General features: G+C 31.6%; 2 protein-coding genes across 3 annotated transcripts; both read left to right on the top strand.

Moving 5' to 3' along the window:
- The first annotated feature begins 9,020 nt into the window (after positions 1-9,020).
- On the top strand, positions 9,021-11,526 carry LOC105678702 (cytochrome c oxidase assembly protein COX18, mitochondrial). Of its 2 annotated transcripts, XM_067349544.1 has the most exons (7): positions 9,021-9,822; positions 9,962-10,099; positions 10,187-10,334; positions 10,403-10,524; positions 10,635-10,745; positions 10,820-11,036; positions 11,177-11,526. In XM_067349544.1, the coding sequence occupies exons 1-6, from the start codon at positions 9,253-9,255 to the stop codon at positions 11,015-11,017; spliced, it is 1,287 nt and encodes a 428-aa protein (XP_067205645.1). In that variant the 5' UTR covers positions 9,021-9,252; the 3' UTR covers positions 11,018-11,036; positions 11,177-11,526. The 2 variants fall into 2 exon arrangements, with proteins under 2 accessions (XP_067205645.1, XP_012233652.2); XM_012378229.2 differs by lacking the exon at positions 11,177-11,526 and having other exon boundaries at positions 10,820-11,074.
- A 186-nt stretch (positions 11,527-11,712) lies between these two features.
- On the top strand, positions 11,713-12,753 carry LOC105678703 (uncharacterized). Its single transcript, XM_012378232.2, has 2 exons — positions 11,713-11,872; positions 12,431-12,753. The coding sequence occupies exons 1-2, from the start codon at positions 11,804-11,806 to the stop codon at positions 12,590-12,592; spliced, it is 231 nt and encodes a 76-aa protein (XP_012233655.1). The 5' UTR covers positions 11,713-11,803; the 3' UTR covers positions 12,593-12,753.
- The last annotated feature ends 924 nt before the right edge of the window (positions 12,754-13,677 follow it).

Raw genomic sequence — 13,677 nt, forward strand, 5'->3', positions numbered from 1 at the left:
AGCACAAAGAGATGGGTTTGTAAGCAAGAATTTTCACAAACAATGCTAACCAATTGATCAGGTAATCACCCCCACTGAGCGCTGCACTTTTCTATTCACAATATAGGTCAAAGAACGCGAAACATTTTTTGGGTTTTTCAGTTTCCTACTCTATTTGTCTGCTCTATTTGTCTGCTCTATTTAATGTTCTATACAATAAATCAATATAGCTCATACACACATATTGTTACAGTTCTTTTTTAGAAATCTTAGATTCTTTTTTGAAAGTATCGTGCTCTGTCATACTTATCATCATATTTATTATTATTATTGCTTTTTCTTTTTCCAGAAAAAACTTTCTCACGAATACGAAATATCAGTATAACTTATACTTATTTTATATAAATATAATTTATGCACACAGAAATATTTTTTGCATGTATATAAAATGTTAGACATATAAAATAAAATAATTCTATCAACAGAGAAGACAAAAATGAATATTTCTGGTAAAATATTTTTTATATATTTTCTGCTTTTTAATTAAATTAGCTCAATACCTAATAGAAATACCTAATTTTTTGCGTTAATATCAGCATCTAAGTTTTTAATTTTATCCATTTTTTGCAATTTATCCAGCATTTCCTCAAAATTTTTGGGGTTTTCTCAAAAGAGAAATCGCAATCCGGCTCGATTAGGAGTATTGCGCTTTGTAAATCATAAAACTGCTTGTACGAGCCAATTTTTGGAAGCCTCTGAGCTACTGTTCGAACTACCACGATAGATCGTCATATAACTTTTATAGAAATCGAAAAAAGTGCATACTGTGTTTTCGGTCCTTCTTATCGCACTTATGTTCAACATTTGTATAGTTTCCCGAAAACGTGAAAAGTTTTACAGCCGCTGCGCGTGCGGTAAACCAAGAAGTGTTTTAGGCCACACAGCTTTATAAAGGCAAAAAGGCTTTACTGCTAGTTTTGAAAATTCGTCAAGTAACAAAACACATGGGTATGATAAATTAATTGCCTTTCCTTTTTTTCTTTTTATTACAGAAGTGTTCTTTGTAATAAAATTAACGTTTATGGCGTGTTTCACGCTATGTTTACACAATTACTGTCCGTGGTTTCCAATTGTGAGGTTTACAAAATGTAAATAAAATTTTTATTTTTTTTATCAGAATCGATTTTTACGAGATGTTAGTTATTAATTTTTGAATTGATTTATATTGATTGTCGAATTATATTGATCGTATTTATCCAGCTTTGCATGAAAAAAATTTATTCACATAGATTTCTACATAGAATTTAAATTTACATTTTTTGTGATAAAAGTATTACATTTTTATTTTCAATGTTTATTGCTTTTTTATGTCAAATCTTTAATTATTCTTAAAAGTCATATTTGGTTGATTTGTCCGTTCACGAGCACAATTTAGATAAGAAGATTTAGAGAAGAATCTGAGACTTTAGATTGGTTGGATTTTTGAAAGAATGACAAAAATTTACAGTCGTATACATTTACAGTCGTAGTTCTAGCGCGTGGCTCGGCAATCGTGCGAATATGGTATGTTTAGATCAGTTTTTTTTCAATAGGGCAAATTTAAGCGGCGCAGCAGGATCATAAAATTACAAAAGGCAGTTTCTAAGATTGGGCTACCGATCTTTAGAGGTAAGCTGTCGTGTGCACGAAAACAGGCGTCGTGTGCATAACCCTTAGACAATTCCGTCTCGAGAGTTATGGCACATGGTCCCTGTTTTCATACTAGAGAGAAAGTTCCCATTGATCACCCTTTGCAGACCACCCAGTATGTTTTCATACAACATTAAATTTATTATAAATGTCAAATATTATATAATAGCAAAAACATTTCCATGAAAATATTTTTAGTTTATTGCATTATAGCTATAGAAAATTTTATGATTCTTTTTAAATCATTTTAAAACATTATGTTTAAGTTAAGTTAAGTTAAGTTTCACTAGCATTTTCTTTGTGCGTGCATTCTCAGATTATATAAAAAATGATATAATGTTCTATATTGTTCTATATTGATAGTAATATTTAAAAAAATTTCTTTTTAATTTATGCAGTAAATTCAAAGGATAGCACGTAATCTTTCTTATCGAGGATAATTAACGAAAGAATTTTCATGAAAAAAATAATCAGAAAAAGGATTGTCAACTTTCTCCGTATTGTGGTACGCAAAGGTGTGGCGGTTATGAGCCATTTTTCGATAATATAATAATACCGCGCGAGAAATCCCACAGGTGCTTCGCTGGCTTGTGTGTATAATCAAGTTAAAAATTTATATAAAACACTGTCGCATACGGTGTGGATAATCGGTGAGGGGCGGGTATGACATAAACTCGGTTACATAAAACAGATGCTATGAACGAAGGAAGCCCTTGGGCAACCCTTATGCCCGAGCGCTCGCGAGTATGGAGAAGCCCCTGCGAGAAATCTTTACATATGCATGGACCATCAGTGATACCATAGAAGATTGACAATTTAGGCTTTCTTCTTTTGATCCACGTCATAACATGAATATCGATGTTAGCATATTACAAGTATAATAGTCGCGGCGACGTGAAATACCGATTATAATTTTATCAGTACGGTGAAAATCACTATTATTTCGGACTGTGAATAAATCAATCGTATGTGATGATTATATATGGATTATATATGGATATAGAAAATTAAGAGATTTATATCACTTCAAAGACTCATAGGTTTTTCTTTTATATGATGAAATTTTCGACGATTTATTGAGATCGATTTCAGATACACGAAGAATTAAGATTATTTTTTTTTTCTGCAAAGCTTATCCGTCTTTCTACGAACATTTCTGATTTAAAAGCCATCTTTTATTGCCGGCAGTAGGGAATTGTCATCGGATAATATTTCGGATAAATTCGAAAATGAATGAATTTTCATAAAAAATTTAGAAACTACATTCGTTTTTAGAAACTCCAAACTTGACCTTAGAAGCTCGAAACTTCTTAAATTTTCTCTCATTACCGATAGTAGGGAAATAAAATAATAAATTCGAAACTAAAAGAATTAAATGACAAATCTGTTTTGAGAAATTTCAAAAACTGTAAAATCTCGAACTTTTACCTTGATTTATGTAGGTTTTATAGACCGCTCGGAGAGAAGGGATCTCCCAGAAAGGGATACCTAGAATTTGGAATGGTTGCATACAATATAATTGCATTCTTTTTCAGGTATGTTATTGTGGAACTAATTTTGTTTACTGTAAATAAAATTTTTATGATCTTTACAGAATTTAAAACAGTTTCTGTTTCGTATTGACTCGTGATTAATAGACTTTTAGGACAAGAATGTTTTGAATGGTTACTTTGTATTATGTTTTATCAGTATAAATTTCGGAAATTTATTTAGAATTGTGATATAAGTTGAGTATAATGAGCGAAAGTTCTTATAAATTTTTTTTTTAAACAAATGTTAATAATTATTATTATTATTTTTGTAAATATATATCACTCCAAATTGTATCCTAAAATAAATACAGTAAAGACTTTTTTCTTCTCCAAAACACTATTATCGTTTTTATTGTCGTGCGTTATTGTCCATTCTTATTATCCGTACCGTTAAAATCCGTACTGTTAAAATCAAAACATTTTTTAAATGAAAACTATAATGTATAAATCTATTTTTTGAATATAAACTTTCACAAAACTTTTCACAAAACTTTGTGGAAACTTTTATTCGATGATATACGTATAGAGCGTTGTATAGTATTAACAATTTTTTCTAACTGCCTCGGTTTTGCGCAGGACACTTAAATTTTTCGAATGTATAGAAAACAAATACACATACATATAGCACAATGAATGTACGAACTTTATTGTGACAATAATTCATAACATGAATAGCTCAGCGGGCATGCAGCGCTTTTCAATGGGATACTTCACTCTGCGCTTGCCGTGATATTATGTCTCGAGCAAATATGACACTCTGTATTTTAACTATATTGGTTATGTATGGTTATACATATGTATGGTTATACATATGAAAATTATATGTTCCGCACGTGACAATATGTATTGTTTTACATTCATAGAAATGCAAAAATTCATTAATCTTAACATTATGGATTCAGACGTTCGTTAATTATTTTTCTCAAGACGTGAAGGATAAAGTTTAGGAAATTTTAATAAAAAAGCATACGAAGCAATGTTAAATTAATTTTTGAAGTTTAATCTGAAAATAAAAATCTAGGAAAATTGTTAAAAGATTTTTAAGTTTCTATTTCCCAAAAATTGCTGATGCCTTGATATCATTGTTTATAAAGATGAAAGTCTAATAGATTAAGGAATTTACAAATGAAAGAAAATTAGCGGACACCCCATATCCCTCGATCGTTTCGGCAAACCTTGCCGCACTTCCGCTCTCGTCCTATTTTATTTTGCGCTTACGATTGCAGATCAACTGACATGTCGGCGAATCGCGGCTCCACACTGCGAGACTGTCAATTAGGAATCCGTCGGGTGTTCTCGATATCTGCTGAATCGCCATTTCCGCGGCTGTTTGCAAAATGTCAAAGCTGTTAGTCGCGCACGATCCCGAAACCCGCGATGTCGAATTTACTTACGTCAAGTGTTTTCTTCGGAGTGTTGCTTGATCGTAAAAAAATAGGCAAATTGCAGAGATAAGTTAGTCCAACTTTTCGAAGATTTTGAATAAAAATGACATGGATAAAGAAAGATTTTGTATATCAATCAAATGCACGAAATTCTCGTTGCGCGTGTGCAGATCAAAAGAGGATGTTGTGCAAGCCTAATCAGGTAGCGATAATTATTTAACAAACAAACCGGATGGCAGGCTTACGAGAGTACTATTACCGGTAATCCCCGCATCGTCTTTAGCACCGTCGTACGCGGTACGAGCTATTCTTTCAGTAATTAAGAGATTAAACTCTGTTGCCTGACACTGTTTCTCTTCTCCCATTTCTCCTTACGACGACCACATACGCATGCTTCTTAATCCCGATCGCATTACAGAACGAACACGAAACACCTTGTGCAAGCAAACTTCCCATATTGCTTCTATATTTACAAAAATATCTCTACAAAGAATTTTTTTCAACGGGAAATAATATATTGCAAGCGACATTATTATAAATTATTTGTCATGTCTATTTAGGAATAACTATTTAGGAATAATAGTTATACTATATACGTAATTAGTACGAAGATTTTACTAGTGTCGTGCATTTGTTAGAGAGATAAATTGATAGCAAAAACTCTTACAAATCATAAAATTTAAATTAACTAATAATAGTACGTGATATTTATAATATATATTTTTTATATATTTTGAAAAGTAAAATGTTGTATGAAATATTTAATAAAAAATTAAACTGTGTTTTAGTGCATTTTTTATAAAAAAATTTTTTATTGCATCTAAAACTATTTTTATCATTTTATTTTGTTATTTACTTTATGGTACTTTATATATGTAATATACTGCTATGTACGTTAAAATATTAAAAATTGTTACGAATGAACATCGTAACAATATCTTATAACGCGGAAGAGGATAATAAAGAAGTGAATAATAAATATCAAATTGATATTTTATTATCAAACTTGCTTAAATTTAATAGAAAATACGCGTATCGAAACATTTATAGCTTTTGTAAGATGTCACGACGTTAAAATCGTACGCATCAGCGCGTGCTTTCTGCGTCAAGATCTTAGCTCGCACAAATCACGAAAAACCCGATTTCTCGATACCTGACAATCCGAAAGGCAGTCCGTGCCGTCGATCTCTCGATCGGTACGAGAACGAACAAGCACGCATGTATATGCGATCGTGCACGTCGGGCAGGACACGTCTCGAATATTTTACCCCGGGAGTTTTTCCTCTTTAATTGATTCAATCGGCGAAAAACACGGCGAGACCAGCTTCAACCCCCTCGGGGGTTTTCGCCCTCTTCCCCGCCGCGTCATCCGCGCTTCCGACAGCCAACCGCTGTAACGAGACGCCAGAACCAACCCCCTTCCGAATAGAAACGCCAACCCCTCTTCGCGGTTAGCCTCTCGCCCATTCCTTTTCCTCGCTTACCCCTCGTCGTGGTTATCCCTTCCCGCGTTTCAATCTCTTTGTTCTTTCTACTTATCGTCTCCTTTTCCTCCGATGTTTTCCTTCGCGCGTGAATCCTCGCGGCCTTTCCGTCTTTCTCCTCTTCGCGCAATTAAACGCTTGTTACATTCTAAATTCTGTTCATTTCACTCTATTTCCGATTTCATATTTTTATCACAATTATCTTTCCTTCTCTTCATCGCATTTCTGTTTCCATTTATTTTCTCTTCTTTGCAGTATGTGCTATCTCGTAGAATCTTTATTCGATTTTTTTATATATAAGAATTAGTTAACGAATACATAGTTGTGTCAAAAGTGTTTTAGTTAATTCAGGCAGTCATAAGATTATTAATTTATTTAATATTTTATGTATACATAATTATATCTACTTTTGTTACAATCATTTGTATATGGAATTCTTTTTTTCTTATTTTATCCTGTCTTATTTTTTTGGTATGCTTTCCTTATAATAGTCTGTTGTCTTAATTTAACCCTTATCGGTGCAGTAACATCCTCGACTGTCGCGCGATATAATACGGAAACATTTATACACAGTCGCCGAGAGCTGAATATAGTTGCCGTCGTTTATGCAAAGCCGGTCCTCTTCGAGGAAGGTGTGGGGCGTGTATCAGGCGATGGAAAGCGGTAGTTGTGTCACGCGATGAGCGGGGGAAGTTTCTGCGGGTGCGGCGGAAACTCTCGCGGATTTTCCGTTTGTTATTTTAATTAGAGCCTTCGGGGCCCGCTCTTAACGAGTGCTTGGCTCTCGCCCGCGTTTATTGTATCCTTCTCAAACGATGGTTGTGTCATATCGTCAAAGCCGTGTTGGTGAATCGCGAAAATGCGCACTCAGCTTGCTCTTCGTTTATTTATGCCCTCGCGAAATAATCGCATGACCCTTATTGTGGCGTCAATAAGATGTCGTAATAAAATTGTGCTCGTAATTGTGATCATAATTATAATGTAAATTGATAATTGCATTAACTTTATATAATCTATTTTTTCTTATTTACAAAAGGAATTATTTTTATAGTATATTCTTGAAGAGTAATAATAAAGTGTAAATGATTTACTACTTTGATTTACTACATCATTTGCTCACAAGTGTATAAAAAATTCTACTTATTTGCAAGATAAAATGACAAACATTTTACGGTATACTTTTTTTCTGATAAAAAATAAACACGCCCGAATAAAAAAAAAAAAAACAACGAAGGAAATGTTTTACCAAATTTTTCACAGCGTTTTTAAATAACAATGCAATTTTTTTCGAATGAAAACTTTTCGCTTTTTCCGTTAGGTTTGCTGCTCTCTGTCCGTTTTAAAAACACCGTTAAAAAGAACTTCATAAAAATTTTCATTAGTGTCGTTTTTTTTTTATTTAGTTAGTTGGAGAAAAGGGATAGAACCGCATAAATTCTTTGTAGCGAATTTTTTCCCGTTACAAAAAATTGTAACGACGAACGGTGCGGAGACCGTCGGGCACAATATTTTTCCGAAATCGGGTGAACACGTTGTAAAACCGTAAAAATCCGTTACTCAAAAACTTGACTTTCAGTTCTTTGCACATTGACGTGGTTAACTTGGATATCATTCTTGTACTGGTTTTTTTACGGTGTCCTGCGGGGGTTTTTTTTTTTATATTCTTCGCCTTACAATGTGACTCGCAAAAAACAAACCTAGCATTTTTTTACTTAAAACTTTTCTTTTTGTTTCTTTTTTTTTATAGAACATATTTTACTTTAAATTCATATTACGGTTAAAAAAACGCATAAAAAGTTAAAATATACGCAATAAACTTTTAACGTTTGTATACAAGTTAAATCGGAACCAATATTGATAAAATAGCGCGCGGAATATTTTGAAATCGGATATTTTAATTTGTAAATAGAGCATATTATTTTCATTATATGTATAGATCCTGGCGTTGCGTGAAGGGTTCAGAGAAGCCGCTTTTAATAACCCGGATGCGGATGCCTCCACCTAGCAGTGTCGAATTCGGATCTAAGGTTTAGACCGACGTAATCCGCGAGGTAATTCCGCTCCAGGTTCTTTAACCCCACCGTCGCGCGTATCCTATTACCTTTTCTTTGCACTACCGTTTTCTTTCAAGAGAAAAGCGGAAAGACTTAAGGAGGTAAAAAAAGGCCAGAAAGAAAGACATGTTAAAAGTAGCTCGCGATTTTTGAAAAAGCTCTAATTCGATCAATTAACAATTATGTTGAATATATTGCATATAAAAGATATTGCCATAATATACATATAATAATATAGAATTTTATATTATAAGTAGAGTATTAGTATAAAAATAATTGTGCGTTAGCAAATGCGGAAAATTTTTTATTACATTTTAATATTAAATATTTCTATAATTAAAAGATCAATTTTAGATTAAAATAAAATAAAATTTACTTGATATTAATTGAAAAAATAAACTAATAATATTTTATTTGTGCATCTAAAATTTAATTGCAAAAATACATGTTATAGTTGTTTTCAAAGTACACGTAAAATATTTCTTTTTTTTTTGTACATATGTTAATATTACAAATTATATATGTAATAGCTTTTACGCTGATTATACATAAATTTATTTTGTTATCGACATGCTACTGTTTAGAGAGCAATTGTGGGTAAATGTTTAAATTGTTTATCAAATAAAGGTATGATTAAAAAACTTAGACATATTGATCAATGATAACGAAGTCTTTGACATTATATATCATCGGTATATTAGTGCAATATATAGATGATTGGCTTCTAATGCAATATAATCGATAAAATATTATTAAAAATTTACAGTTCTAAATAAAATTTCAAATGCAAAACTAATTATTTTGGCCAAATTATTATATGTATTCAAATCGGTTTCTCGTTTGATGTTAAAATCGATGCCATTATTATCGAGGTGCGCTGTTCTACTACTGTATTATACTGTATTACCGTAGTATACCACAACATAACCTCACAATATATTTTCTAAAAGATAGTCTAACATCAAATGTTACGTGAAAAATTTTTATGGTTACATTGGGATGTATATTAATTTTAAATAATTAGTAAATGTGCGAGTGTCAAAAATGTACAGCGTGAATAATAAATTGATCTTATATTTATGTACATGTTTAATTTAATAGATTTTTTGGTTAATATTTGCTCACATAAATGTTAACCATGAATTTAACAAAGATGCAAAACATTTTCTTGGGGCGGCTTAAGCAAACCAACAAAATCATTAATAATGTTACTTATTTTAATATATCATCAAGTTTTCCTCATATTATATATAATGATTACAGTACATCTTGTACAAATATTGCACAAGATTCGATTCTTAACAATCAACAGCCAGTATTGTTAAATAATCTTGTAGCTAAACGATATAATTCAAGAAAACAATATAACCATCTGAATGTGTCTCAACCTCAGATTATTTCTCAAGCACTCTTACATAATGGAAAAAAGCATGTAGGATATAAAACCTGTTGCAGTAATCAGTATTACAATAGTGTTAGACATCTTTCAAATATTAGCAGTAATTCTATTGCTGAAATTAAAGATCCAAGTCAATTCAATTATATCTTCAAAACATTATCAGAAAGCACACCTGTTAGAATTGCGCAAGATTCTTTACTATGGATACATGATTATACAGGTTTGCCATGGTGGTTAATTATTGTGCTTACCACTATTATGATGAGAACAACAGTGACTTTACCATTATTTTTCTATCAGGTAAATTTATAAATATTATTTGTAGTTATATATTTATGATAATATAATATTTCTTATTATAGATATGGTAGGACATATTTAACAATTATAAAATGTAATATTTAGATTTTTATAATTCTTATAATAATAATATTTTCAGCAATATATATTAGCAAAATTGGAAAACCTCAAACCTGAAATGGACGAGATAGTTAAAGAATTGAAGGTGGAGACAAATTATGCGATGCATAAATTTAATTGGTCCAAAGAATATGCCAGGCCTTTGTATAATCGTTCTGTAGGTAATGCTTTATCTTTATTTTAAATTTGTGATCATTAAACATTTATATGTACTAAATATACTTCTGTGTCATTTTGATTTTAGCTGAAAAAACAATGGAATAAATTGATTGTTCGGGAGAATTGTCATCCAGCTAAAGCCAGTATAGTGATACTGTTCCAGGTGCCTTTATGGATATCATTGTCAATGTCTATTAGAAATTTATGTTATATGTTACCCAAACAGGATGCAAGTTAGTATAATGATGATTAAATAAAACGAAAAACAATACGTCACGTACTTATATATATTTTTTAATAGATGCTTACGCGACTTATCAAGAATTTGCAACCGATGGATTACTTTGGATTACAAATTTAACTGTAGCGGATCCCTTTGTACTTCCTGTGGCAATGGGATTATTTAATTTAGCTATTATAGAAGCAAGTTTCAAACAATTCTTGATTGATTTATAAATTTAATGAGAATATCCGAATTAATTATATTAAGAGTTTAATCGCATAATTTTAATTTAATGCAATTATATATACAGATAACTTACATGAATAGAAAGAAGGAGCTAACAAAATTCATGAAATACATGACTAATTTCTTCAGAATTCTTGCAATTGGGATGATACCCATTGCTATGTATGTACCATCGGTAAGTTTCGGCAAAATTTTCTAACCAAAACAATTTTATTCTATGAAGAATAATTCGAAATGTTTTTCTTACAGTGTGTCAGTTTGTACTGGGCAACTAGCAGTGCATTCGGTCTTTTCCAGAATTTAATTGTGTTGTCTCCAAAGTTACGTCGATTTGCGAGAGTACCGATAACTCCATCCGAATCACCGCGCCCATATTCACTACTTCGTGAACAAATAATAGCTAGAGGTCACTTTGAAAGAAAAGTGGAAATTCCACCAAAGATATAAACATGTTTATAATTTTTCGGTGAGTCATTTGTTATAAATAAAAATTACATTTATAAATTTTGCGTATTTTCCTATTGAGAAATTTGTGATTCCCTTTCTATACTCTACATTTTATTTGTGATTTTTCCAAGTGAAGTATATATTGCAGTTATTTTGCAGGACATTTTACGTGTAAATATCTTTAATATCAAAATTAGACCAATTGTGATAAACGAATTAAATGATAAAATAATCAATTATGAATAATTTTATGGAATAAGGGTAAAAAATATAGTAGGCAATATTTGAAACAATATCATCAACTTATTCGTATCTATTATCTACTATTGCGATTTAATCGTTTAGCGATAGCGCTCTTCGCGTTCGATATCGAAAAGTGCCATGACATTGCCGCAGTAGTTAATTAATAATGTGCACTTGATATCTATATTTTCAATGATTTTATAATAAATCTTTGTGCGTTCTTACCAATAGCGCCATGCAGTGAATAAAACGTTATTGCGACAGCAGGTGGATTTTTTCTTTTAGATTACCGCTGATGCGCATGAGAATCGTTGATTTATTTCACCTTTACCCTTAGCATGAACCGAAGATAACGAAAACGAAAGAAACGTAACAGGAAAAACACATTTACTTGATAGCAAAATAATTTCTAATAATGTCTACTGAAGATTTTGTATATAAGTCGATTTGTGGCGATGCAAACGCAATTGAGTTGAATTAAACGACGATTAACACGATCAACGTCAATCTTGTTGAATATCAACAAGAAACGTGATATTCAAGATGAAATCTTGTGTAGTTTTATTGTGTTTAATATTGTGTACAGCTCCGTTCTTCATGACTCAAGTACAAGTAAGTATTTCACTTGGTAAACATTTGCCGATTTGGGAAGTCCGAAAAGATTAAAGAGATTCCGCTGCAAACAGGACATAACTAGTTGTTTTGATTATGCAGTACATGCGTTTTTAATTTTAATTATCTCAGTCTTCAAATGGTAAATATTTTTCAAATTATGCAGATATTTAGATAATGAATTTGAATTAACACATAGCTAAAATTTGAAAACACTCTTAAGAAATTTTTTTTACACGATAACTACCTTAAACGATCAAAAGTTTACTAATGTGTGTTTTTTCACACATTCTTCAAGCTGTAGGATTTTATTTTTTATCGGACCGGTAGCACGCGACAATTATCTTAAAGTAAAATTCTTTGAATCCGTATATATGTGAATAATGTTACAATATTATAAAAAAATTTTTTCGCGAAATATTTCTTCATATTTATTTTTACTTGTAGTTTTTTATATAGGCTGTTGTTATAGAAGGAAATGCTTCCCTTTTATTCTTTCTATTCGATCTATTCTTTTTTCTTTACTTTCAGAGCTAATTGAATGATTTATTCACTTAGGCAAATGTAATAGCTTATCCGGGCGACTGCAGCAAGTATCAACATTGCGATGCAAGCGGTTGCTTTGTTCTGAGCTGTGGTACAGGAACAGAATTTAATCCAGCTATACTCACTTGTGATTATCCTCTACGAGATCGTCAAGGATGTTCTAATCGAGGATGAGAACTTTGATTTACAATTTCACTCTAGAGAAAAGAGATTGCGACGAAAATGAAGAATTATTTTGCAACATTCCATTCCTGTGATTATTTATCCCAACTTCTTTGAACATATGAATTTTTGTTGTTATATTGCGCAAATAAAATTATGATATTAGTTTAAAATTCTGTTTGTTGTGTTAATCACTGAATTGCTATATTGCTCGTCGTAATAAATATTTTTTTCTGCCGTTAATTCAAAATTAAATTAAATTGTATAATAAAAAATAAGTCTATATAGTTATTGCGAACTATGCGTTCGCACAAAGACTAATAATGTCTGCGGCGAGCTGCGGAAATGTAATCTCGCGAGCATCGAGAGCGGTAATTGTGGTGCGGTAAACTATCACCATCGCTCACCGTAGCACCAGTGCAATGCAATGACGAGCAGTAGACGACGATCAAACGGTATCCGACGCGTGAACGCGAAAAGTATATCACGACAGTGCGGACGCGACCTTCGTTTATGCAGAAAGATAATCGACATTTTTCGCAGCTTCAGATAAACTCATCCTGTGCATGACGTATATCTGGGAATAACGCAGTTTCTGCATGTGATCATAATATCGGTAGTGAAACTCCCACCAGATTGCAACGTGTTCCGCAATAAATACCACATTCTTTCGAGCATATTACTGTATTGTGTCTGCATTGATTTCTAAGATCGTACGAAGATGTCGTTTCGATTATTGATTTTCTTGCTTCTGGTATGCTGTTGTTACTTTGTCACTGCTACCAAGAGAATGAGAGTGGTGAGTAAAGTTAATTAAGACGATATTGCGATATTTTGATTACTGAAAAAAAGGATAAACATTATTTTACTGTTTTTTTATACACTGTAAAAAAAATCGGTAAATTTACACAAGATGTAAAAATTACAGAATAAATAGCAGAAATTGACTCAATATATAATGTAAATTTATATAATTTTATAAATTTTATACTATTTATTTACAATTAATATATTTTCGTTATTTATTATGTAATTTTTACATCTTGGTTGTGTAAATTTATCGAATTTGTTTACAGTGCATATGTTATTTAATTTCT

The sequence above is a fragment of the Linepithema humile genome, chromosome 2 (assembly GCF_040581485.1).
Source record: "Linepithema humile isolate Giens D197 chromosome 2, Lhum_UNIL_v1.0, whole genome shotgun sequence".
NCBI classification, from domain to species: Eukaryota; Metazoa; Arthropoda; class Insecta; order Hymenoptera; family Formicidae; genus Linepithema; species Linepithema humile.

What these genes read in the sequence shown, in the direction of transcription:
- LOC105678703 (XM_012378232.2), top strand. Translation starts at nt 11,804, where the DNA reads ATGAAATCTTGTGTAGTTTTATTGTGTTTAATATTGTGTACAGCTCCG. An exon ending in TCTTCATGACTCAAGTACAA is followed by an intron (nt 11,873 to 12,430) that starts GTAAGTATTTCA and finishes TTATTCACTTAG; the next exon opens with GCAAATGTAATAGCTTATCC.
- LOC105678702 (XM_067349544.1), top strand. Translation starts at nt 9,253, where the DNA reads ATGTTAACCATGAATTTAACAAAGATGCAAAACATTTTCTTGGGGCGG. An exon ending in TACCATTATTTTTCTATCAG is followed by an intron (nt 9,823 to 9,961) that starts GTAAATTTATAA and finishes TAATATTTTCAG; the next exon opens with CAATATATATTAGCAAAATT. An exon ending in TTAATTTAGCTATTATAGAA is followed by an intron (nt 10,525 to 10,634) that starts GCAAGTTTCAAA and finishes TTATATATACAG; the next exon opens with ATAACTTACATGAATAGAAA.